Raw genomic sequence first — 27213 nt, forward strand, 5'->3', positions numbered from 1 at the left:
GGAAGGCCCTGGCGGATCGGGAGCGTCGCAGGGACATGGTGACGGGATGGACCGCATCGCCGACGCCTTCCCGCTGCACCTGCTCGTCTGGCACAACCGGCACCAGGCGCTGGACGGCGAGCTGCGAAAGGGACAGGTAATGGGTCCCGTCCCCCCCTGGCCCGCCCCTCACCCGGGCCCCCGGGGCGCCTCTTTTGGGGGCCCACAGGCGCCAGGACAAGGCCCAAGCCCAGGCCGGGTCCTGAGTGGCTTCTCCGTGTCCCTCACAGGGGCCTCGCCTTCCAGCGACAACCCTCTTCCCCTCAACACACACACAGACTGGGGGCCCTTCCACACACAGCCTTATATCCCGGAATATCGACGCAGAAAATCCCACATTATCTGAGTGTGGACTCATATAACCCAGTTCAAAGCAGATATTGTGGGATTTTCTGTCATTATATTCTGGGATATAGGCTGTGTGGAAGGGCCCTAAGTCCACACTCAGATAATGTGGGATTTTTTGCCTTGATATTCTGGGATAAAGGGCTGTGTGGAAGGGCCCAGGGAATCTGTCAAAAGGCCACCTCTTTAGGACGACCCTCCTCTTCCTCCTTTCCTCTCAGGATAAGCCTGTATTTCTATCTTCTCCAGCTCTTTTGACTTCCATTCCTCCAAATCTGAGGGGCCAAGAGCCGTAAAGGGGTTTCAAAGGGCTACCCTCCCAGCTAGGCCAGCAGTCATAAAGGGGTTTCAAGGGCCACATCTTTGCAATGCCCACTTCCTCCTTTCTCCCAGCCTCATGATAATTATCCTCTCGGCCACCCTCCCAGCTAGGCCGAGAACCATAAAGGGGTTTCAAGCGCCACCCTCCCTACTAGGCCAAGAGTCATAAAGGGGTTTCAAGGGCCACCCTCCCAGCTAGGCCAAGAGCCATAAAGGGGTTTCAAGGGCCACCCTCCCGCCTAGGCCAAGAGCCATAAAGGGGTTTCAAGGGCCACCCTCCCAGCTAGGCCAAGAGCCATAAAGGGGTTTCAAGGGCCACCCTCCCAGCTAGGCCAAGAGCCATAAAGGGGTTTCAAGGGCCACCCTCTCAGCTAGGCCAAGAGCCATAAAGGGGTTTCAAGGGCCACCCTCCCAGCTAGGCCAGCAGTCATAAAGGGGTTTCAAGGGCCACATCTTTGCAATGCCCACCTCCCCCTTTCCCCCAGCCTCATGATAATTATCCTCTCGGCCACCCTCCCAGCTAGGCCGAGAACCATAAAGGGGTTTCAAGGGCCACCCTCCCTACTAGGCCAAGAGTCATAAAGGGGTTTCAAGGGCCACCCTCCCAGCTAGGCCAAGAGCCATAAAGGGGTTTCAAGGGCCACCCTCCCAGCTAGGCCAAGAGCCATAAAGGGGTTTCAAGGGCCACCCTCCCAGCTAGGCCAAGAGCCATAAAGGGGTTTCAAGGGCCACCCTCCCAGCTAGGCCAGCAGTCATAAAGGGGTTTCAAGGGCCACATCTTTGCAATGCCCACCTCCCCCTTTCCCCCAGCCTCATGATAATTATCCTCTCGGCCACCCTCCCAGCTAGGCCGAGAACCATAAAGGGGTTTCAAGGGCCACCCTCCCTACTAGGCCAAGAGTCATAAAGGGGTTTCAAGGGCCACCCTCCCAGCTAGGCCAAGAGCCATAAAGGGGTTTCAAGGGCCACCCTCCCAGCTAGGCCAAGAGCCATAAAGGGGTTTCAAGGGCCACCCTCCCAGCTAGGCCAAGAGCCATAAAGGGGTTTCAAGGGCCACCCTCCCAGCTAGGCCAAGAGCCATAAAGGGGTTTCAAGGGCCACCCTCCCAGCTAGGCCAGCAGTCATAAAGGGGTTTCAAGGGCCACATCTTTGCAATGCCCACCTCCCCCTTTCCCCCAGCCTCATGATAATTATCCTCTCGGCCACCCTCCCAGCTAGGCCGAGAACCATAAAGGGGTTTCAAGGGCCACCCTCCCTACTAGGCCAAGAGTCATAAAGGGGTTTCAAGGGCCACCCTCCCAGCTAGGCCAAGAGCCATAAAGGGGTTTCAAGGGCCACCCTCCCAGCTAGGCCAACAGTCATAAAGGGGTTTCAAGGGCCACATCTTTGCAATGCCCACCTCCTCCTTTCCACCAGCCTCATGATAATTATCCTGTGTTTCCATATTATTTCTTTCCAGTTCTCCTTTCCCTTCCAGACCTGAGGGGCCAAGAGTCGTAAAGGTTTCAATGGTCACTCTAAGAGCCCTTCCACGCAGCCATATAACTCAGAATTTGAAGGCAGAAAATCCCACAATATCTACTTTGAACTGGGTTATCGAAGTCCACACTGCCGTATATTCCCGTGTGTGGAAGGGGTTTAAGCTGCATCTTTGCAATGCCCCCCTTTCTTTCTTTCCGCCAGCCTCATGACAGTTATCCTATCTTTTCCCTTCCAAACCTGAGGGGCCAAGAGTTGTAAAGGGGTTTCAAGGGCCACCCTCCAAGCTACATCTTTGCAATGCCCACCTCTTCCTTACCCCTGACCTCATGATAATTATCCTCTATTTGAGTCCACACTGTTATCTGAGTCCACACTGCCATATATTCCAGTTCAAAGCAGAAAATATGGGATTTTATTCAACTGTGTAGAGAGGTCCTAAGCTACATCTTTGCAATGCCCCCCTCTTTCTTTCTTTCCCCCAGCCTCATGACAGTTATCCTATCTTTCCATGTTATTTCTCCTCTACTTCTTTGACCCTCATTTTCCTTCAGTTCTCTCCCAGTCTTCATGATAGCCCTTTCCTTTTTTCTTTCTTTACCCCAGCCTCATAATAATCTTGCATTTCCATATTATTTCTTGCCAGTCCTCCTTCCAACCCTGAGGGGCCAAAAGCCATTAAGGGATTCAAGAGCCACTCTCTAAGCTACATCTTCACAGTGCCACTTTCTTTCTTTCCCCCAGTATCATAATAATCCTGTATTTAAATATTATTTCCTGCCAGTCCTCCTTCCAACCCTGAGGGGCCAAAGGCCATGAATGGTTTCAAGGCCCAGCCTTGAAGCTGCATCATCACAGTGCCCCCCTTTCTTTCTTTGCCCCAGACTCAAAATAATCCTGTATTTCCATATTAATTCTCTTCCAGTTCTTGGACTCCCATTTTTCTTTCTCTTCTCATCCATCTCTTCTCTTTCTTTCCTTCCTTCCTTCCTTCTTCTCCCCAGCCTCAGGATAATCTTCTATTTCCATATGCTCCATCACTTGGACTATGGAGCCTCCGGTGGCCAAGGGGATAAAAGCCTTGTGACTTGAAGGTTGGGTTGCTGACCTGAAAGCTGCCAGGTTCGAATCCCACCCGGGGATAGTGTGGATGAGCCCCTTCTATTAGCTCCAGCTCCATGTGGGGACATGAGAGAAGCCTCCCACAAGGATAGTAAAACATCAAAAACATCCGGGTGTCCCCTGGGCAACGTCCTTGTAGACGGTCAATTCTCTCACTCCAGAAGCAACTCCGGTTGCTCCTGACACACACACACATACACACACAAAAATCACTTGGACTGCCATCCCTCCTTCCCCTTCCAAACCTCAGGGGCCAAAAGTCACAAAGAGGGTTACAGTGTGTAATCACTCTTTTATTTTATTTTTGTTTTTAGTTTACAATATCAGAGCATCATATGCTTATGCATTTTCAAATGGACCCTTTTTATAAAATCCCCCCCCCCCAAAAAAACAACAACAACCAATGACTACTTCTGATATTTATCATTACAAATTACCTTACCCGGGCATAACCGGGTACCTAAGTTGGTATATTATATGTGGGAAATGGAATTTTATCACATTACACGTAAAATCTTTTCAAAGGACTTTTTCGAAAAGTTATTAAAGCAGAAAATGCCTTTGTGACTTTTGGCCCACCTTATATAATAATAATAATTAAAAAAACAACCCCACTACCATCTCCCAGACTTACAGAAGCACATACAAGTGCCATAACACATAAAATAGCGATAAAATTACATCACATATTAAACAATGGCATCAGTTAAGATAAAAACAACACATTACAAGAAGTCCAATTTAAGTAACACTCAGGGGCAAGGGTGCAGCTACATTTTAGAACTGATGCCTTTTGACACCGCTCAATGCTGTGCAATCATGGGAGTTGTGATGTTGCAGGCCTTTAGCCTTCTCTGCCGAAGAGTGTTGGGTCCTCACCAAACTACAATTCCCACAATCCCATAGCATTGAGCATGGCGGTTAAATTATTCCAAATGGCATTCATTCTGCGCTCTAGATACACCTCTCCTGAACTACCTGTTCTCAGCTCACCCTTCCTCACCCAGTTTGACAGTAGAAGTATTAAGGTAAACAGTTGCCCTTTTTGAGAGGCAAACCACACCCCAAAGATGTAGGTACACCAAGACACTATCTCGATACTGGCCCAAAGCATCTTTTACCATTTAGCCCTTGCTTTCCCTAGTCTCCATACATCCTCTGCATACATTCCCCAATGGGTTCCACATCCACTCTAAGCAAATATGAGTACCTAAGGAGAAGACTATCATGATACTAGCACATTGTGCCTACCATGGTACTGACCCATAGCACCCCTTGCCACCAAGGCCTTGCTTTTTCTATGCTTTCATTCATCCATCCCCTGCACATACTGCACACACAATTTCCCTATACCCAGATGTGGGTTCTACATCTCCAAACTACATGAGGCTACACACTAGCAAACCCACCATAGTATAGATCCATAACATTTGTTGCCACCAAAGCCTTGCTTTTCCTGTCCCCATCCATCTTCTGCATATATCATACCCTACACTACCTCCCACCCCCCACCAATGGGCTCCACATTTCCAAACCAGATGTGAGTACACAAGTATAAGTGTTCCATGATATTGACGCATTGCATCTTTCGCCACTGAGGCCTTGCTGTTCCTAATTCAGGCAAGCCCCCACCCTGGTAGCATTCAGAAAGAGCTTGAAAACCTGGCTCTTTACTCAAGCCTTTAGATAAAGATTGCTCATCCAGAAGCAACCTGTATCTGTGACCATTCTTGTACCGGTTTGCACCTTTTACCTTTGTCAACTCGATATAGACACAGGGTCTATTCCCATCCCAATTTGCACTTCCAGAATTTGCAGCACTTTATCAGTCACCTCGTGTCTACAATATTTATATGGTGCACCTTACCCAGTCTACTTTTACAATCTCTCAGTTTTAATCCATGTTTTTATTAGTTCTTGTTTTTTATTGGCTAATGTTTTATTTTATTTTTTTATTTTTTTTATTGTGCAAGTTGTTGTCTATTGCTGTGTTTTATACTGCTACTGTTTTTATTCGGGCTTGGCCCCATGTAAGCCGCCCTGAGTCCCCTTCGGGGAGATAGAGGCGGGGTATAAAAATAAAGTTATTATTATTATTATTATTACGTCTCCATCTACCGCAGTTGGGGTCCTATCTAGGATGCATATACATTGTAGAATTAATGAAATTGTAGGAGTTGTAGTTTTGCAGTGTCTTTCACCTTCTTTGCCAAAGAGGGCTGGTGCCTCACCAAACTACAATGTGCAGGATTCCATGGTATTGACTCATGGCGACTTAAGTGGGGTCAAACTGCATTAATTGTATAGTGGATATGCAGAGAAGCAGAGGAGACAGTTTTGTAGGTGATGATTTTTGTTATATATTCTTGAAAAGAAAAGAATTTGAGTACAGGCAGTCCCTGAGTTATAGACATCTGACTTGCATCCGACTCCTAGTTAGGAACAGGAGTGAGACAACAGGAAGTGAGAGGAAAGGGAAATTCACTCCCACAAGCATTATCATGGAGAAAATGTGTCTCCACTGAAGCTTTCTCACAAATCTTTGTTTCCATGACAAGCCAAAATTTTCAAAATCCAATTATTACAAGGACAGAAAGTGAAGTGAAATTTTCTGGAAAAGGATACAGACAGGAAAGCAAACATTACAGGGGTGTTAACCCTTCCTTATGCTATCCAAAAAAATTTTAAATATTGGTTAGTTACACTTAAAAATGTACCTCTTCTGACTTACATGCAAATTCAGTTTAAGAGTAAACCTGCAGAACCAATATTGTCTGTAACCCAAGAACTGCCTGTAGTTGTCTGGCTAGCCAGGTGACTCGGAAGGCTTACAAGTATGGTACATAGGAAATAATATGAGTATCAAATGCTAGAGATGTTGTTTGTTTTTAGCATCTGATATTCAGAGATAGAGCACTGTGTTTTGCTTATCTACCGTTTTGCAAAGTTGCCTGATTAATTTGCCATCACTACAGTGTCATAGTTCATTGCATTTTGTCTGAAAATCACGTTATCTTAGAAGACAACCAACACTGTAATTTTTTTTTTGTCTTCCAAAACATGGGCTTAAGGAGGCAAGGAATTAGATCTATTCTATCTACAGTAGGTCATGGCATTGCACCAGATGTTGGATCAGGATATAGATAATTTTTGAAAGGTAAAAATGACTTTTAAGCGTTTGGAACCCCTTCAGTGAAGAAGTTTCCAGCACCTTCTAAGGTGGTTCCTTCAATTGGTAGAAAGTTCTTGCCATCAAAACTATATCCTAGTATTTCCACACTTTTTAAAGATACTAGCCATAATTACTTCCCTTCTACTTTTCAGACATTTAGGGATGCTCAATCAACTTGACAAAATGAGTATTAAAAGTGCTCTTCAAATGCAAAACAAGGTATATAACATCAAGATAGAATTGTAAAGTTGGAATAGACCACATGAGCCATCTAGTCCTGCCTCCTGCTATGCAGGAACAGCACAAAGTACCCCCAATAGATGGCCATCCAGCTGCTGTTTAAAGCTTCCAAAGAAGGAGTTTCCACCACATTTTGAGGCAGAGTTAGACTGTTGAAGATCTCTTATGGTCAGGAAGTTCTTCCTAAAGTTTAGGTGGAATCTTCTTTCCTGTAATTTGAACCCATTGCTCTGAGTCCTAGTTTCCAGGGTAGCAGTAAATGAACCTGCCTTATGACATGTATTTATACGTGGCTATCATGTCTCCTCTCAACCTTCTCTTCTGAAGACTAAACAGACCCAGCTCTTTAAACCACTCCTCATACGGCATGGTCTCCAGATCTTTGATCATTTTAATCACCCTCCTCTGGACACTTTCCAGCTTGTCAATATCGCTTTTAAACTATGCTGCCCAGAACTGGACACAGTGTTCCAGAGGCGCCATTGCATTCCTTGATTTAGATACTGTACTCTTTTTGATGCAGCCCAAAATCCCATTGGCTGTTTTACTGCTGCATCACATTGTTGGTTCACGTTCAACTTGTTGTCCACTAAGTCTCCAAGATCTCTTTTACATGGACTGTTGTCGAGCCATGCATCACTCATCCTGTATCTGTGCATTTCATTTCTTCTGCCTAATTGTAGTATCCTGCATTTCTCCTTGTTGAAATTCATTTTGCTAGTTTTGGCCCAGCTTTATCTTTTTAAAGAAAAAGGAATACTGTAAATGTGTTCAACAGGATTAATTTGAGGGTTCTTACTGTCCCAAAACTACAAGAAGCAAACACTAGGGAGCATCTAGTGGTACTAAGAAGAGTCACATTTCAGTGCTCAAAAGAGGATTGGCTGAGATATTTCAGAACAAATGTAACAATGATGTTATGGCTACAATACTCCTCTCAGTCTGGCCTATGGAACCTACCTTAAAATCCAGCCAGTTGGACAGAGGGATAGAGTTCTGAAGTGCTAGTGAGTGAGGTGAGATGGTATCCAGCCAGCAAAAGTGCTGGAGCAGAAGCAAGGACCTCTATGAGGTCCTATTGCAACTCACTGTGGTTTGCTGCTGGAGTGGATTGGACACATCAGTGCCAGTCTCGCTAGCACTGGAGTAATTATTCCCTTGGCATGGCTGGATGGATTTTAAGGTGAGGCCTTTATAATCATGGCACTGATTTCATAATCATCAATGGGAAGAGGTAATAATGGCAAAGCTGTAAGTCTTAACTAATGGTTTTATGACAAGCAGCTTTAAGTTCCCTTTGGGGAGATAAAGCAGGGTAATAATAATAATAATAATAATAATAATAATAATAATAGCAACTAACGATATAATAGAATTATAGGATGCCAGTTTGGTAGAAAAGTCTGACATGCTTCATCCTATGTGTACCCATAAGACCTTCTTCTGGAGCTGTATTCAATCATACCACATAAATACATATTATAGCATAATGCCACATTGCATAAAATCATTATGGCCTATTGCCTGTAGATACCTACATAGAATCAGACTTCAGAAATTTCTGAATCAGAAATTCATGAGCCATTTACTAGATAAATGAAATCATATGAGCGAAGACTGAATGGTTTATGATTTTGTATAACCACTTAAACCAGACTTTAGGGGTACACATAGGCTAAAACATTACAGGCTTTTCTACCAGTAATAAACATATTTTGAACATCTTGCTGTGTCTCTTGTTTCTTCTGTGAGTGCTGGGAACCCAGGGCATAAATCCTAAATATGTGGCTAATTTTGTAATTGAGGAAGTCGTGATCACAAATGTTCTTGTTATTCCTTGTTAGTTGGCACATGTGAAGAAAATAATCTCAGTTAATAGAAGGTACAGGAGATTTTTAGGCTATTTCAGGCAGAGCTAGGCAGACTCTGGAACTACAACAGCACCACTTAGATTTGAGCTAAACCAGGTTGAAAGAAGTGGTAATACTAGCTTGGAAAAGAGACAATTAAATAGATATATCATAGTGATGTTCAAATATCTAAAATAATATATAGAATGGAGCTGACTTGCTTTCTGTTACTTCAGAGAATGCACCTAAAGTGAATTGATGGGAATCATAGGAAAGTAAATTTCTTGATTGTAGTCAAACAGATTGTATCAAAAAGTGATGTACTACTCTTGGCTGTATTGAAGCAATGGACAGTTATACATTCTTGGGGCAGTACGCTTTCCTCTTGCATTGCACATTCTCCATTGAGCAAGAGACTGGAACTCAATGGCCCTTACATCTCCCACTTCCTATAACTCAGGCCTGTACAACATATGGCCTACGGGCCAGATGCAGCTTGTGAAGAGCTTCCCATGGGAATGGCATTGGGCCTTCCGCTGCCTTACTGATTAGGGAGGTAGAAAAAAGAGGGAGGGAGAGAAAGATAAAAGGAAAAAAGGAGGGAGGAAGAAAGAAAAGGAAGGAGGAATGTAGGTAGGAAGAAAGGAAGAGAAGAAGTGAGGAAGACAGGCAGAAAGAAGGAGAAATAAAGAGGAAATAGGGGAGGAAGGAGGAGAGAAAAAAGGAAGGGGGAAGAGGAAAGAAAGAAAAGGAAGTAGGAAACGGAAGGAAGAAAAGTCAAAAGGAGAGAGAGAGAAAGAAAGAAAAGGAAGTAGGAAAAAAAGAGAGAAAGAATTCAGAAAGCATGGTATTGTAGTTTGAACCTCGAACTATGGCTCTGAACCCACTGGGTGACTTTAGATAAGTCACTCTTCCAGCCTCAGAGGAAGACAAAGGCAAATTCCCTTTGAATACATCTTGATAAGAAAACTCTGTGATAGGGTTGCCTCAAGGCTGAAATGACTTGAAGGCTTACAGCAACAACAAATCTAATTAATAATTAATTATACCTTACCTGGAAAATGAGGTGCAAAAAACCTATTTGCAGCTTAGCCTATTTAATTTTGACCCCTTAGTACTCCAAGTTGTGTAGGCCTGCTTTAACATCTTCCCAACACTCACACTCATTGTTGGTGAATTGCTGGCAATTAGTATCAATTGGCTTCTAGAAACTGGGTGTTGTGTGGTTTCCGGACTGTATAGCTGTGTTCTAGCAACATATTCTCCTGGCATTTCGCCTGTATTTGTGGCTGGCATCTTCAGAGGCTTCTAGAAAACCAGGATTTGTAGCTGCAGTTTTTGTAATAGTTCTACTACTATCAAGATAAAGAAGATAACTATGATATCTCCAGAAAGCATCACAGCCCCTTTCTTCCAAATCATTTTAAATTTCCACCCTGCAAAAAACACTTTTGTTAGTCTCACTATCCATGATCAGGGATAGAAATCACATGGCTCTCCAGGAGATGTTGGGCTGTAAATATCAATAGTCCTAGCGGCCATGACCAGAAGAGTGCTAGCAGCCACAATTAAACAGCCTTTGGAGGGTTCTCGTTGCCTTGCTCTACATTTAAAAACAAACTAGATAATTTTTGTCTAATGGCAATGTTTGTTCCATTTGCTTCCATGTAGATGATTAGACCAAGTATAATTCTTAAGGAAAGCATTGCTTCTGAGGGGAAGTTCTTGCATTTGGAATCTACCAGTATAAGTTTTGGAAACAGATTTAGGGAACCATAATTGATATGTACTAAAACTAGTCATTAATCAACAACGCTGCCTCATTCCCTAGCCCAGTGGCTCTCAACCTGGGGTCCTCAGATGTTTTTGGCCTTCAACTCCCAGAAATCCTAACAGTTGGAAAACTGCCTGGGATTTCTGGGAGTTGTAGGCCAAAAACATCTGGGGACCCCAGGTTGAGAACCACTGCCCTAGTCAATGTGTGTGGATGTTGTCGCCCCTTGAGCTGGATCAGCCTATGAGATGTGTAAATTCTGTCCTAGTATCTTGGAAGTTCTTGCAGAACAAGGAGAAGCAGTATCTAGAGGACAATACAGATAGCATGTGAGATGTCTGCAAGAGTATTCATGCCACAGTTCACCAAGGCTGAGCATAGTTTCCAGGGCTGAACCATAGCCCAAATTTAAATCCCATTCCTGCATTTCCTGCCAAGGATTAGCCAAGCAGATCATTAAACCAGTGGTTCTCTTCCAGCATGACATCGAGATGCTTGACCCACGTGGCCGAACACCACTGGAGCTGGCCGTGTCCCTCGGGAACCTGGAATCCGCACGAGTGCTCTTGCGACACAATGCTGCTGTGGGCCAGGAGAATGCCAATGGTTGGACAGGTATGGATGTTTAATGTCCCAGAGCACATATTGTTGGACTTTTTGTGTAAAGGGCACTAGGTTGCACTGCTAGGAAAGAAAGACTATTCCTTGAGATCCTGGTGATCTGTTTCTATCATAATAGAAATTACCCCTATTTATAATAAAACATCTTTAGCCAAGTGAGTAAAACAGGAGATGTGCCTTATTACAATCCTGAATAATCTCTTTTAGAATCAGGAAGTGACCAGTTGGCAAAAGTATAATTTAAATTGGCACTTGCATGCCCCAGAGGCATGTAGAGTGGAACCATTTTTACTTCATTTTGTTTCCAGCACTGAGAGTAGTCTATAACACCTGGGTGAACTACCTTATGGGTCTGGAGAAGGTAACATATAGCCTGAACAAGCAGGATTGTTATATCTTTGGAAGTCAGGCTTTTTCCTTTTTGGCCAAACAGCTGATTATTTTGGTTCCTAGTGATTGGCAGGGAAAATCAAAGAAACATGCCTGGACCTAGAGGCTTGATGGGGATAGGGAATCCTCTGCTGATTGTAATCTGTACCTTTGTTCTTGCCCTCTATAGTCCTGCAGGAGGCAGTGAGCACAGGGGACCCGGAGATGGTGCAGCTGGTGCTCCAGTATCGCGATTACCAGCGGGCCACACAGCGCCTAGCTGGCATCCCAGAATTGCTCAACAAACTCCGCAAAGTATGTACTGTGATTTTAGTCCCTGAGTGTTTTCCATCCCCTTCCATGGACTATAGATTTTATCAGTGATGTCCATCCAACCAAAAGCTTGCCAAAGGTTGAATGAGTGGGAGTGTGAAACGTTGCCAGTGGTAGAGGAATTTCCTTCTTTTTCTTAAAGCTCTTGTTGTATTTGCATTAAAACCCACACACCCCACTAAATTCTTCTCACACAGAGCTCCTTCTGTGCTAAGTGGGGGCACAGAACAATTTAACTATTCCTGTGTTTCTCCAGTGTACTAGCAGAGGAAGACTGCTATCCCCCCTTAATTCCCTTTCAAATGAGTTGAGAGAATGATGTGTTTTAACAGCACTCTTTTTAAGGTGAAACAAGATGTGGTTATTGTGAATTCTAAAAACATCAAGCCAGTCTTTTTACTTATTATTTCTCTGGGAGGGTTGAAAACACTCGGGTTTTCTTGCTTTTTGTCGCCTTCAAGTAATTTCTGGATTAAGATGAACCCACTACAGGTTTTTCTTGGCAAACTTTGTTCAGAAGGGAGTTGTCATTGCCCTCTGCTAACGCTGAGAGAATGTGACTTGCCCAAGGTCACCCAGTAGGTTTCCATGGCCAAGCAGTGTGTTTCAGACCCTGGTCTCACAGTGTCATAGTTCAGTTCTCAAACCACTACACCACACTGGCTGTTAAGTTTTCTAGCAGCAGCACTCAACTCTGCTTGACAAAGTATGACTCTGATAGTAATACAGTCGACTGGCAAAACATATTTCCCAAGAGAGCAGAGACTGGTTTTTCTTGCTGCTTCCCACATATGATCTGTCCCCTTACTTTTCATTTTCTACCTGCCTAGGCTCCTGATTTCTATGTGGAGATGAAGTGGGAGTTTACCAGTTGGGGTAAGTAAATTGGTGCCTGGAATATCACATTCTCCTGGAGAGAATGCTACTGGAACATGGCCATATAGCCTGAAAAACTCACAGCAGCCCATTTGTATATATTGTCTGCCATGTTTGCTGGCACCTTCTTTCTCTGCAGTTTAGCTGCTTTGAGTCCCCTTCGGGGTTGAGAAAAGCAGGGTAAAAATGTTGTAAATAAATAAATAAATTAGTAGTTCTGTCAAACAGCAGAGTCTATATTTGATAACAAGGCATTATCAAATAACAAGACTGGAGTTAGTATTCTGGGACACAGATGTGGACATTGTGAACCTCCTAGTGTTTTTGAATGCCATCTGCCATTTATTGTGGCTCTCTAGTGTTCAAGGATGGCAGGAACAGTAACTTCATGGCATCTAGAGCAAAATGATTAACTCACTCTGAGATGTTTTTGAACTGTAACCCACTGTAGTACTAGTTAGTAGATCCACAACTGAAGAATGATGAGAGTTGCAACCCAGAAACTTTAGGAGAGTCTAAATACTTCTGAGCTAGAGGCCACACATTCCCCATCTGTGCTCCAGAAGAACAAGAAAATTCCAGATAGATGGAGAAAAGTCCCTTGTCATAAAACTCACTTGGGAGCATGGAGTAGCAAATAAGATAATGTTCCTGGCCAGTGTTCCTCACCTCTCTGCTTCCTTCCTCCATCCCCAGTGCCCCTGGTCTCCAAAATCTGTCCAAGTGATGTGTACCGTGTGTGGAAGCGTGGGGAAAACCTCCGGGTGGACACAACCTTATTGGGCTTTGAGCACATGATCTGGCAGCGGGGGCGGCGGAGCTACATCTTCAAAGGTGAAGGTAAGCATCTCCCTTGCATGGTGGCTGGGGAAATCAGTATGTTGTTGGTAAGACTTACACTTTGGATGTGGCCGAGGTCCTTCCATATTATTCTTCTTCCTTTTCTCTTGGCCAGAAGAGAATGCCGTTGTGATGGAGGTCGACCATGACAAGCAGGTTGTGTACACTGAGACCTTATCACTAGCCTTGCACGAGCCTGAGCTGATGCTGACTGCCATGCAGCCATCTGAGGAGCATGTGGCCAGCCGGCTCACTTCTCCCATTGTCTCCACCCACCTGGATACCAAGAACATTGCCTTTGAGCGGTGAGCTTTGGTAGAGGGGAGGGGGGATCCTTTAAATGTGTATATACCGATTCTGTCACTGTCACCAGCAACTAGTTGCAATGAGTCTGTACTCCCTCCTATTATCCAATTGACTTTAAAGATATATGACTTAAAGATGTTTCTATCCAGCTCACTAACAGTTTTGCAAGACTCTGACCTCAACATTTCCCTCAGGTCAGTGCAATTGAAAAGGCTGCTTTTTGGCAGCATTGCAAGTGAGAATCCTAGCTCTTCTCAGTATCCAACCAGAGCTGGAATTCCAGATTATTTGCTGCAATAAAGCTTCCCCCTTTATTTACAGAGTTGATCTGTGAAGTGATGATTTGGGGGGTGGGGGTTTGGAGAAGCCCTTAGGAGTACTCCAGGTGAGAATCTGGCACTTAGAACCAAAATAGTTTCCCAATCCAAAATTGAATTTTTTTTTTCTCTCTCTCCTACAGAAACAAATCTGGCATTTGGGGCTGGCGCTCAGAGAAAATGGAAACCATCAGTGGTTATGAAGCCAAGGTACAACTTTTCTTCAGGTGTTCCTTCCTTGTCCCTTGATGCCAAATTACCCAGCAGGAGTATTAAAACTCCCTATGGCAAGATGTAGCACTGCTTCAGAAAGTGTGGCTTGTGTTGGGTGGGATGAGGTAACACCAGTGACCTTTATGCTTTTGCAGGTTTACAGTGCCAGCAACGTGGAGCTTGTTACCAAAACCCGCACTGAGCACCTGTCAGATCAGGACAAAACACGCAACAAAGGTAAACCATAGTCTGCTTGTGACACAAGGCTGATTTAGGCAACAGCCCCCTGATTCTTCCATTGATTCTTTCTCCTCAAAAACTTAACTAACTTGTATGTTATGTTCATTGTTGGGCTAGGCCCAACTACTGTAGAAAACATAAGAGACTTGTTTTGTGGGGCACTTCTGGTATGTGTTTTCTTGCTCTAGGTTATAATTATAACTGTTTTGCTGTTTGGCCACCGATCTGCTAGCAAATGATCAGGATTAACTCCTTGTATCGAGTGTTATCTTTATCAGATCTTTTTCTTGTTTGTCTCTCCTCAGTATTTTTCCTTCATTTTACAGGCCCTTTTCATCTCCTTTGTTTATTTCTTACCCTACCACTCTCCCTGCCACTTCTATCATCATTTTTTTACTTCCCTTTTATTATTATTGTTATGTTTATTTATATCCCGCTTTTTCTCACCATAAGCAGACTCAAAGCAGCTATAAAGAGACTCAAAGATGCTTTTGCTTCTCTCAGAGGAAATGGGATTATTATGACGGATGGCGGTGATAACTGATATCAAAATTCCCATTCATATAAACGTCCTATGCTACTATTGATAAGGCAGAAATGTTTCAGTTACACAAGATGAATCTCCTATTAGGCAGCCTGAGATTTCCTCTCTGGGATGTCATTTCTTCACCATCCAGGTTCCAAGACTCCATTCCAATCTTTCCTGGGAATTGCCCAGCAGCACGCTGCACAGAATGGGGTGAGTGCCATGGTCCAATCCTTTCTTTGCATGAGGCAAAGTCATGCTGATCGCATCAGACATACAGACAATGTGTAGAGGGTTGCAAAAACAAGGAAGATAGGCTGGAGCCAGTTGGAGAGACATGAAGTACAGATTGTTAGTATGTAAATTACTACAGCGCCCAGCATGATGTTGTGGTTGGAGCATTGTATAATTATAGCTCTGGAGATCAGGGTTGACATGTCCACTTGACCATGAAAGCCCACTGGGTGACCTTACACAAGTCACTCTCTCTTAGCTTCAGAAGAAGGCGAAAGCAAGCCCACTCTGAACAAATTTTGTCAAGAAAGCCCAAGAATAGTGTCCTCTTAGGGTTGCCATAAGATGGAAATAACTTGAAGGTACACAATAATATGGTGGAATCTCATTTGGAGGTTTTTAAAAAAGAGACTACATTGTGTATTCCTGCATGGCAAGGAGTTGGATTGAATGGTTCTTGTGTTGTCTTCCAACTCTGTAATTCTATGAACAACAGTTATTGTTGGAATCCTTTCCATAAGGTAATCTTTGCCTCCCAACATTTGCAGGCCCCAGTGCTGCAGTCAGCCAGCCCTACCAACCCAACATCTATTACCCCCGAAGAATATTTTGACCCCAACTTCAATTTGGAATCCCGTAATATTGGCCGCCCTATTGAGATGTCAAACAAGGTGCAGAGGTGAGTAAGACCCAGGCTTGGGGGGAGTGCTGTCCAGGTGTGTGTGAGGGTCAGAAATAGGAGAAAGAAGATAGATGCAAGACTTGGCAAGTAATCTTTACAAAGGGTGCTGAGTCAATGAATAGCAAGCTTGGTCTTTTCAAAGCTTGGGAACATTATTTTTGGATTATGGTGTGCAAAAGAAATCAGTGGGCATGGCCACTGGCATGGGGAAGTCAACTTTTCCAAGCCCTGGGTCTCTATATGTTATGGGAAGCAGGAAGAAGGTGAATAGGTTTCCAGGGAGCCTGATTTATGTCTTATTTTCTAGGTTCAAGGCGACCCTTTGGCTCTGCGAGGACCACCCCCTCTCCCTGGTGGAGCAGGTGACCCCCATCATTGACCTGATGGCTATCAGCAATGCCCACTTTGCCAAGTTACGAGACTTTATCACCTTGAAGTTGCCTCCTGGCTTCCCTGTCAAAATCGGTGAGAAATGCAAAGCAGAATGAGGGAGGGGGGATGGCATTGAATTGGGAGTTGAACTGAATAGACGGTGGCTGGCAGAGAGCAAGTGAGGCAAGGGGTGATGATAAGGGGACTGTCAGCCTTTGTTGTAGAGAAGGGATTGATGTCTGCTAGTCGTGATAACTGTGTTACTTTCAGAGTCGGAGGTGATGTGCCTCTGAATACCCGTTGCTAGGGAACATGAGAGTGAGTGTGCTGCTGTGTTCACACCATGTGGGCCTCCCAGAGGAATCTGGTTGGCCACTGTGGAAATATGATGCTGAGGGTGCTGAGAACTTGGGTCTGAGCCAGCAATGAGTGCTGTATGGTTGTATCTCAGCACTGGGAAACTGTGTCAGTAACTGGGGCCGGGTTTCACACCTACAACCTTCTGGGTTAGCTGCATGAACGTGCCACAGCAGATCGAGAGGTGATGTTATGTCACTTCTAGGTTCTTTCTCAGCTGAAAATCAGACAATATTTTTAATGTAACTGAGGCCAGGTATGACATTGTTAAAACAAGAGATAAAACACTATTAAAATACATACAATGATGAAATGCAGATTAAATTCACAACTTAAAATTGACTGGGTAGACCTGCAGGAAGATTTGCAACTTCAGTTGTGTCTTAAATTCCGACAGCTGATCTAGCTGTCAAATCTCTTCCGGCAAGTCATTCCAAAGTCTTGGGGCAGCTGATGAAAAGTTTCTTTGGGTGATGGTTGCTAGTCCAATTCTGCCTGTTTGGCATAAATGTCCTGCAAAGGACCAAAGTATCCTAAGGGGTAGACTGTATAGAAGAAAGCAATCCTGTAGGTAACTTGGACCCAAACCATGTAGGGCTTTAAAGATCAAAACCACACTTTGTACTTTGCCCGGAAATTAATTGGCAACCAGTGGAGTGATGGTTGTAATATGCCCACTCTTGGATGTTCCTGTAACTAGTCTGGCTGCCATGTTTTGAATTACCTGGAATTTCCGAACTTGGTACAAAGCTAGCTCAATGTAAAGTCCAACCTGAGATTACCAGAGTGTGCACTACTCAAATTCTAGGAAGGGACGCAACTGGCGTATCGGCTGAAGCTGATAGTAAGCATTCCTGACCGTCACATCTACCTGGACTAACATTTGGAGAGACGGCTCTAGTAGCACTCCCAAGCTGCCAACACAGTCTTTCAGGGGTAATGTAACCCCATCCAGAACTGGGTGCCACACATCCATCCCAAGATTAGGACACTTGATGGCAAGCACCTCTTTGTCTGGATTCAGTTTCAAATTGTTTTTCTCCATCCAGCCCATTACCTCCTCCAAGCATTCATTCAGAGGAAACACACTATCTTTAGCTAAAACTGTTTTTGAAGGTGATGCAGTAGTGGAGGATAAAACCACCTCCTGGTACTGCATTGTGTGTGTCTTAGAAGGTACTTGGGGGTTATCTCTCTACCAAAAGGTTGGATTATGGTTCAAAAGGGTTTAGGAGATTCCATTGAGCTTGGAAGAGTATTAGAATGTTCCTGGGGCCTACATATAGTCTACAAGCAACAATTTCCCTACTCCTGTTTTAGCAGGTTATGTAGGAAAGCACAATGGGACTTCAAAATGGAGATTTGCTGTCCCTTACATTCTCCCATCTGCTCCATATATTCTCCCTCATTCCCAGAGATCCCCCTCTTCCACGTGCTGAATGCCCGGATCACTTTTAGCAACTTGTGTGGCTGTGATGAGCCACTGAGCTCTGTGCGAATCTGTACTCCCACCCCAACACCAGAAAACACCTCCGAGGAGCCAAGTGCCGGGGCAGAAGCAGCCAATAACACCAAAGGTAGGACCAAGATGCCTCAGTCAGAGCTGTGCCTGGTGCACCTACCACATTCAGAAATCAAGGTTTTTTTTTTTCAGGAAAAGAGAAGGGTGGGAAATGGGAAGACAAAGAGGAAGGAACTTTTACAGTTGAGAGAGCTAGGAAGGTATGCTGGCAGATTTCTGGCGCAGTGGCACCTAATTCAAATTGCACTGTTTAAAAAGTGAGCGATCTAAAAGCAAGTGATGTATAGACAATTGATTAAAAAGGGTAATTCTGCCTCTTTGTGGCCATATAGATAGTTTCTGCCTCCCCGATCTCAGCATATTTTGGGAGTGGATGTATCACTTCAGAGTGGTGATCAACACTGACTCAAAAGATCTTTTTCTGGTATAGTGATGTTTTCACCAGAGGTTCTCCCTTCCAACGCATATGCACAGTAGGAATATGAATCACTTACGTGCCAGCAGAAAACAAAGCTAGCAAGTATTCCATTTTTTTCTGATTGGCCAGAACTGAATCTCAAATGGTCAAGACCATTCTATAGGGGCCTGAAAGCCACCAAGCATATGTATAAATATCTGCTGAGGTAGCACTTCATGCTTCTGACGAAGTGAGTGCTAGTCTCTTATTATGCCATAATAAATGTTTTAGTCTTTAAGAAAGAGGTAGCCATTTTTCTGCCTTTTGAACCCTCTTGGGGGCTGCACATACTGTCAAATTTTCCCTCATTCATTAAAAAGAAAAGCCATTATTGGTCAGAATTTCACTTCTGAATTTGAAACATTGATATTTAAATAGTGCAGGTGGGTTTTTACAATTTATTTAAAAATGAAATACAGCTCCTGGATGCTTTTGAGAGAGGTGATCCATGTTTTAAAAAACAGGTTTAGGGGAGTTTGGGTTTAGATCAGGTGCCGCTTTGCTTTCCTATGGCAAATAGCTGTACTATTGAAAATGGTAACCCATGGATTTGTGCCAATCCACATCTCATCTGCTATCATTCTCTGGAGAGTTTATAGGAAAGAAAAAAATAGTTGTAGGCAACAGATGCAAGCCTGACCCTAGTCTCTGGACCATTGAAGGTGGGATTGCAGTCGCCCATCAGATAGCTTAGGAACCACCATTACATTGGATACCTTTGGAATGAGAAACTGAATTTTTCCAGACAAGTTCCAGTCACTCCATTGTGAATGCCTGTGTGCCTGTCCATCCACTTGGACTGAGAAGTTTGAAGAGTCAATGGAACAACGTTAGGTTGATTGGTGGTTGGTTTTGAACACCATGCTTTTTGTTTTGTTTTGCTTTGCTTCAGGATGTTAATGATCATGGTAATTCAGCTAGGTGCTCTTCCCTTTCTGTTGATCAGCCTAAAAATAATTAACTCTGCTAGTGTGGTAGCATCTTTATTCTTCCTGGGAAGGGTCAACACATCTTCTATTAGGAATATACCACAAGAGCATTTATTTTAGATTGGATAAGTCAGTGTGATATAGTATTTTGAGTGTTGAAATAGGACTTGAGAGACCAGGATTCAAATCCTTACTCGGGTATGGAAACACAGAGGTGGCCCTGATGAAATTACCCTTTTTAAGCCCAAGAAGAGGGCAATGGTGATTTTCTTCTGAATAAATCTTACCAGGAAAACCACAGTTCAGCTTTGCCATAAGTAGAAAATGACTTGAAAGCAAACAACGATATTGGGATAGGAAAGAGAATTAAACAGGGAGGAAGGGATTTGTTTTTGGTGTCAGAGGAAATGTTTTTTTAAAGAAATTCTTGGCACTCATGCTCACCATTGTGTTGCCTTTCTTCTTGGACACAGTGTACCCTTTCCCCTGTGAGGTGGACCCATCTGTATTTGAGGTGCCCCAAGGCTACACAATGCTGGGTGCAGGTCGTACAGAGCCTATGAGGGATGAAGATGATGACTTACTCCAGTTTGCCATTCAGCAGAGCCTTTTGGATGCTGGTACAGAGACAGACCAGGTGAGAGGGGAGGAACACTGGTGATCCAGACCCATTTAACAGGACCTTCTTGCATTCAGGATATGCAGTCCAAGGAAGATTGTATGGGCACCAGGAGTGAGGTTGGATTGGGTGATAGATATCAACCCCTTTCCCAGGTACTGAGTGAAAAAAAAAGGTTGATAATCAGTAGACAAAATGCTTGCCTGTTATTAGTAGAATGCTTCATGTTTACAAGTGTTCTGAGAAGAAGCAGTGGAATCTGAGGCTAAGATAGCTTGGCGTATTCAGTGGCATCCTAGAAAGTCCATGACACAATGAATTCTTCCTAGCCCAAAATTGTTATCTATGGCTGCAGGGCCAGTCTTCTTTTTCTATGTTCTCCATTTTAGCGTGCTCACTCTTGTATGTTATACCACCAGGTCACTATCTGGGAAGCTCTGACCAACACAAGACCAGGATCCAATCCTCCATCCTACGATGAGGAACTACAGTTGGAGCGGTGAGTATTTATCTCATAACAAGAAGGCAATACTGTGGATTCAGTGTTGCACTCTCTACAATATCAATACAGTTTTACACTCAGTGCAGCTGCACCCCAAGTGGCGGCTTATACAATTTTAGCTGATTGCTCAATTACATGGAGTGAAAAACAATACAGTGCAATTCTCATATCTGTGGGGGATACATTCCAAGACCCCCCATGGATATCAGAAATTGTAGATAATAGCAAATCCTGTATTTGTCTATACTTGGGCTGGAAACATACCATAGAATAGTACTGGGGGACCCAGAAAGACCCGCAAGCACTTGTGTGTGAAATATTTTTTGGAGCATGGATTCATGAAATTGGATATTGAGTTGATAGATAAAGAGGTCTTACTATATTTTGAAATGGGAAGCACATTTCTGTCTTTCTAAACAATGCAGATGTGTTGCAGTAGGCATTATCTTTTTCTAGTGAGGGTGAGAGAGGCGAGATGTACATTGTCTAAGTATGCACTTCCTATTTGGAATTTATATGAATGCTGATATTAAAACTTGTAAAAATGGTAAACTCTGCTTTTAATTCAAGAAGAAACCACTTTGAAGTTGATTAAAACTTTTTAGAACTGCATATTCAGTTAAGCATTTCAGCCTTGGTGGGGCATATTATAACTGGTCATTCCTGTATGAATTCATTAGCTATATATTAGTCCTGATCATATTTTGCAAGCACAGGACTTTGTATGCTGGGTATTAAATTTACCTGTGCCTGACTGAACGCTACAATCAAATCCCCAACAGCCTTTAAAATGTGAAGTGGGAGAGAGGAAAGCTTCTTTGGGGTAATTGTTGGTAGAATCCAGATTGGAGTACAGTAGAGTCTCACTTATCCAAGCCTCGCTTATCCAAGCTTCTGGATAATCCAAGCTATTTTTGTAGTCAATGTTTTCAATATATCATGATATTTTGGTGCTAAATTCGTAAATACAGTAATTACTACATAGCATTAATGTGTAATGAACAACTTTTTCTGTCAAATTTGTTGTGTAACATGATGTTTTGGTGCTTAACTTGTAAAATCATAACCTATTTTGATGTTTAATAGGCTTTTTCTTAATCTCTCCTTATTATCCAAGATATTCGCTTATCCAAGCTTCTGCCGGCCCGTTTAGCTTGGATAAGTGAGACTCTATTGTAGTTGCAAACGTTGCAGAACGGAAAAAATTCCTTCATCTATAGTCAATAGCGACTAGGGGTATGTGAACGTACATCAGGTAGATTTGTGTCCCTTCTTGAGCTATTTTCTCACAAGGTTCCGAATCTTTTAAACTTTGCAATTAAGGTTTGGAGTTTCGGAAAAGGAACTGCTTCTGCATAGAGATAATTTGGAGGAGAAGATATCTGGCAAGGGAAAAAGTTCTGTACCCTGTGCCATCTGCCTTTTTTTTTACTCCAGTTCAGAGGTGGGCAGTCAGCCAGTCAGAAAACCGTAAGGTAAATGTAAAGATTTACCTGACACTAAGGCTAGTTGTGTCCTACTCTGGGGGTTGGTGCTCATCTCCATTTCTAAGCCGAAGAGCCGATGTTGTCCATAGATACCTTCAAGGTTGTGTGGCCAACATGACTGCATGGAGCGCCATTCTCTTCCCGCTGGAGTGGAACCTATTGATCTACTCGCATTTGCATGTTTCAAACTGCTAGCTTGGCAGAAGCTGGGGTTAACAGCGGGAGTTCATCTCGGTTCCTATATTTGAAACACCGACCTTTTGGTCAGCAAGTTCAGCAGCTCAGCAGTTTAATCTGCTGTGCCACTGGGGCTCCTTCAAAAACTAGTGAATTCCAAAAAACAATTCACAGGCTGAAAAATGAGGGTCGTGTTGGGAACCTTGCTGATGTTAAATTGAGCTGGCATTCACTCTCAATTTCTAGGAATGAGCTAAATTGCTGGTAAGTGATTTAAAGTGTTTGTAGGGCATGTGTGTCTTCTGAAGGAAGGAAAAGGAATAATAATTGGAAATCAGCCCCGCCAGTTGAACATTCATCTCAAAGAGATTTACCTGCTCTCTTCTTTGATGACTTTGTAATGCTGAGCCTTCATATTGTTGCATTGCTTTGTTGTTGCTTTTTAAAATTCCTCCTTTAATAATTATGTTTTGTGGAATGGGCTTATTATTTTGTGAGAATATTGAAATTCTTATATTGTATGTGAGCACACGTGCATGTGCCACACGTGCCTTTATAAAGACACTAGGACAAAACTATCATAGCAAGATTTGTTCATAGGTTTGCCATTGATTTCCTCTGAGACTGAAAGAAAGTGGCTTGCTGAAGGTCACTCAGTGGGTTTCCCTGGGTGATCAGGAATTCAAACCCTGATCTCCAGAATCCTAGAGCAACATCCAAGCTACTTACACCATGCTGGCTTTGTCCTGTGCATGCTGCTTCTTGTAATTTTAATGTGAAGTCTCTGTGCAATGGAGTAGGTGGGATATACATATGGATTTAAATCCAGCCACATGTATACATGATGCACTCCTTTCCCTACTCACAGCTCTTCTCCAGACAGTCTTGCCAGATCTGTCTTGTAATAAGGGCAAGCGGATCCAAAGTGAATCACCCTATTAAACTTCCTTTACATTTCCAATAAAACTCAACACACGCTGGTGCGGAAGGCAGGTCACTGTAAGGAAAATTAACAAAGCTTGCAAGAGTTAGCAAAGATCCTTCAGGAATGTTTCATGGGGAGCCAGAGGCTAACTCACTTATTTAGGATTTGGTTTGTATCATAAGGCACATCTCCTGACTCATACAAAGAACTGGCAAACACAGTCTAATTCAGACATCCCTCCTTGGGCAACTCCCTTGCAGCCTCTTTTTGGATGGCCTGCTTTTGATCATGTTCACTTAAGGAAGAAAGACATGGTACACCCTGTGGTCTCTACTGCCTCAATGGGTTGATCTACAGTCTCTTGCCAATTACTGTTTGTTCTCTATAAGGTCATGCTAAGTTTAGCTCTTTGTTGTTGTTGTTGTTAGTTAACTTCAAGTTAGCTTCAACTTATAGTGACCTTATGGATGAGAGACCCTTTAGGTCCCTCAACAGTATAAGGGCCACGGCTTCCCAAATTAAGTTCATCCACCTGGCATGCAATCCACCTCTTTTTCTACTACCTTTCACCTTACCAAACATCATTGCCTTTTCTACAGCCCTCCCAATTTACTTGTCTTTTTAGTATCCATAGAATCTCCTCCAGCACCATGTCTCAAGAGAGTTGATATTCTTCCAATAGGCTTACTTTATTCCTCACCCCCTTAGAAAATGAAAATACTGCAGGATGAATTATCCTGACTTTGGCATTCTTTCATATTTTATATATATTTGCACTTGAGTCCCTGAGTCCCTTCAGAGAGATAGTACAGTATATAAATAAAGTGTTATTATTATTATATTACTTAAGAATCTCTAGTTCTTTCACAGCTATTCTAATTTTTAAAAATATCAGACAACCTATGGAAGAAATGAGTTAATTATGGATTTATCCTTTGGACCTGTTGATTAGTTCAGACCAAGAATTTTGTCTTTTTCAATATGGCAATGTACTTATCAGTTACCCACAGATGCACTCTGGCAATATTTACAATGGCAACACCTTTTGATATTGGATCATCGGCGCTGTGTGCCTCAGCCACCCCTATTGTGTTGGGAACAATCATATCCTAAGAGAAACTGAAGCCAACTAGTCTCATTTATAATGTTTGCTGGAATTTTTATATAAAGGAAGTACAATTGAGTGGATCAAAGAGATCGTTCTATGCAAAGTAACCAGTGAAAAACTGCCTTATGTTCAATATCTGAAATGTCTTTAGATCTAAAATTATGTTTTAGATCTAAGTTAAAACATCCAGCAAAAACGAATGTTTAAGTTTTATTGGGTGCCATTGCATCTGTTTTGTCTAAACCTTGATATAATGTAAGGCAGACAATACTTTCTTGCAATATATAAAGTTACTGTGTTCACTGGTTGCTATTTTTCCGATTGGCTTTCTCCGAACGTATGAATTATTACAAAAATCATTAGCATGACTTGTTCTTTTTAATTAGTTTCCTGCAATGTAGAATTGAACTAAGGGCCAATGTTGCTGGATCCCCTATGGTTTTACAGTTGCAAAACACTTACACTCTAAGGTTGGAATGACAAGTATTCACCATTTATTACTGAATGGTCAGAATGATCTTAACACTTTAGCTACACACTTATGTGTGCTATTCAGATGCCAGCTTCAAGACAATGTATTTGGAAATAGGGTTAACTCATATCAGTGTATAAGCTTAATCCTTGTTTATATCCTATATAGTTCCCTTTATCTTTTTTTTTAAAGCAACACTTTTTTAAGAACATTAGAAAATGCCTTATACTGAACGGGATAGGGGATCTATCTTAGCCCATCATAGTCCCTCTGACTGTCAGTAGCTGCTCTCCAGAGTTGTTTCCTACCTGGTAATCTCTGGTATTTCCTGGTGGTCTCCCATCCAAGTACTAATCAAGGCCAATCTTCTCAGATTCTAGTCAGATAATATCAAGGATGCAATGGTTAAGATGACATATAATCTGTGTAATTTCAATGCCAGCCAGCAGTGATATGGGGAAAGACTAATTCAGCCTGTGTGATTAGACTGTTTAGAGCAAGAGTGCTAAGTAGTGGGAGCGATGTTTGAAGGTGGGCTGGATGGAGCAGACCCTTGCAGTGTGTCTGGGCAACTGTTTGCTGATTCCTGTTTCTTACTCTCCCCCCCCCCCCCCTTTCCTCTCAGGGCTATCCAAGAGAGCATGTTCCTTCAGTCGGGGCCAGGTGTGGGCACAGCAGAGACGGGAGGTGGCAATGGCGGCCCTCCGCCTGAAGACAGCCCAGTTCTCAGCAACAACGGGGGCGGCTCCTCGGCCTTGCCCCCACCCTACCCCAGCTTTGATGAGCAGCTGCGCCTGGCCATGGAGTTGTCTTCGAGGGAGCAGGCGGAAATGGAGCGCCGACGCCAGGAGGAAGACGAGGAGCTGCAGCGCATCCTCCAGCTCTCCCTGACGGAGAAGTAGCATTCCAGCCTGCCAGCAAAGGGGCCCCTAGCCTCCCTCAAGCCTTGCGCCTCCCGGCCTAACTGTCCTCGCCATCATTGTATTTTTTAAACCCCTCTGGGGTGGGGGTGGGATTCCATGCTTTGCCCCTTTCCTGCTAGGGACAGGCGGGACATGAGAAGATAGCACCTTCGACATTTCCCAGGACTCACTTGGTTCCATCCTCCGGTATTATTTCTTGTAATTTTTAAAAAATTGCTTTATATCCTCATTCTTCACTGAGGAAATGTTTTATACAGCATAGAGAGGTGGGGTGGGGAGAGAAGAGAAGCAGCAGCAGCAGCCGAGAGAAAAGAAGCTGCAAAAGAGGAAGAAGTCAAGGAAATTCTTATCACTCAGCATGAGTGTGACATTTTGAAAGACTGAAATAAATGCAGGCTTTCTCTCTCCTTGCACAAGGGGGCTTTGCCTACTAGTGATGGAGCCACAGAGGGGGGCAGGTTGAGTTTTGAACCACAATGCATTGATGTTTGCAGTGAGACTGAAGCCAGGCTCAAGTGCGATGAATAATTTTTCAGCCCCCATTGCCCCTTCCCTCTTCATTGTGAGCTGCTGCTCAACCCACCCCTGTGTTTAATTTATTTTATTTATATCTCTGAAGATATATACAGAAAAAGGGGAGTGGGAGGTGGTGTATTTTTTTTAACTGAACCCAGTGGGTCTAAAGGGAACAGCTGTGCCCAATCTGGAGTGGCTTTCTCCTGTCGTCTGGGGACCAGGAACAAGGGGCTCTGGGCAGCAGGAACTACTAAATAAAACTAAGAAACCAGCATTTGCTCTTTTGTGATCTCCCTCAGTTTCATTTTTTTTGGTCTCCAATTAAAGGCAGTAACATAAACTGCTGGGATTTCATAATATTTCTTACTAATTATGAAGCAAGCTGATTTATTGCCAGGGAAGGCAGCTTGTGGTCCTCAGGTTGTTGGCATCCAGTTACCTTCAGCCTCATGGAAAAGAAGGCCCTCAAGAGCCCACATTTGCACATTTCCTGGGATTTTGAGTGCTGTGGATTCTGGTCTTCTCCAAAGCAGCTTGCATAACAATGTCGTATTAGCCTGATTTGACTTAGGGAGTGACTTGAATGTTGATTGCAAAGCAAGAAGACGGTGTACATCAGATGTGCAGTATGACCAAACTGAAGGCAGCCTGGTGCGTGGTGACCTCAAAGTGGGTTCCCTGTAGAGAGAGATCTATGGCAAGTGTGGACCGTGTCAAAGGGCCATGTCCACTCTACTTATGATGACCCTTGCAGACCACACACTTTTTCATGCATTTGCATTCTCTTTTTTACCAGTTTGAGACTTCTTTACAAATTTTTCCAAGTTTTGAACTTCTTTCAAAAAATGTCATCCAGTGAATAAACAGAAAGGTGTATCTTTTGGAGATCCTGGGGAACATTTTGACATCATGGGTTGGTGGGTGAGGTGGTTAGGAGATACACAAAAT

The 27213-nt window shown here is 43.3% G+C and overlaps 1 protein-coding gene across 1 annotated transcript; it reads left to right on the forward strand.

Annotated features, from left to right (window-relative positions):
• On the forward strand, positions 1-26539 carry ankrd13d (ankyrin repeat domain 13D). The gene is made up of 15 exons (XM_008111296.3): positions 1-136; positions 10822-10957; positions 11523-11647; positions 12496-12541; positions 13238-13381; positions 13497-13686; positions 14148-14214; positions 14373-14454; positions 15135-15196; positions 15766-15896; positions 16207-16364; positions 18044-18205; positions 20010-20173; positions 20575-20654; positions 25452-26539. Exons 1-15 carry the CDS (start codon positions 47-49, stop codon positions 25726-25728), a joined length of 1914 nt encoding a protein of 637 aa, XP_008109503.1. The 5' UTR covers positions 1-46; the 3' UTR covers positions 25729-26539.
• The last annotated feature ends 674 nt before the right edge of the window (positions 26540-27213 follow it).

The sequence above is a fragment of the Anolis carolinensis genome, chromosome 1 (genome assembly GCF_035594765.1).
Source record: "Anolis carolinensis isolate JA03-04 chromosome 1, rAnoCar3.1.pri, whole genome shotgun sequence".
Classification (NCBI taxonomy): Eukaryota; Metazoa; Chordata; class Lepidosauria; order Squamata; family Dactyloidae; genus Anolis; species Anolis carolinensis.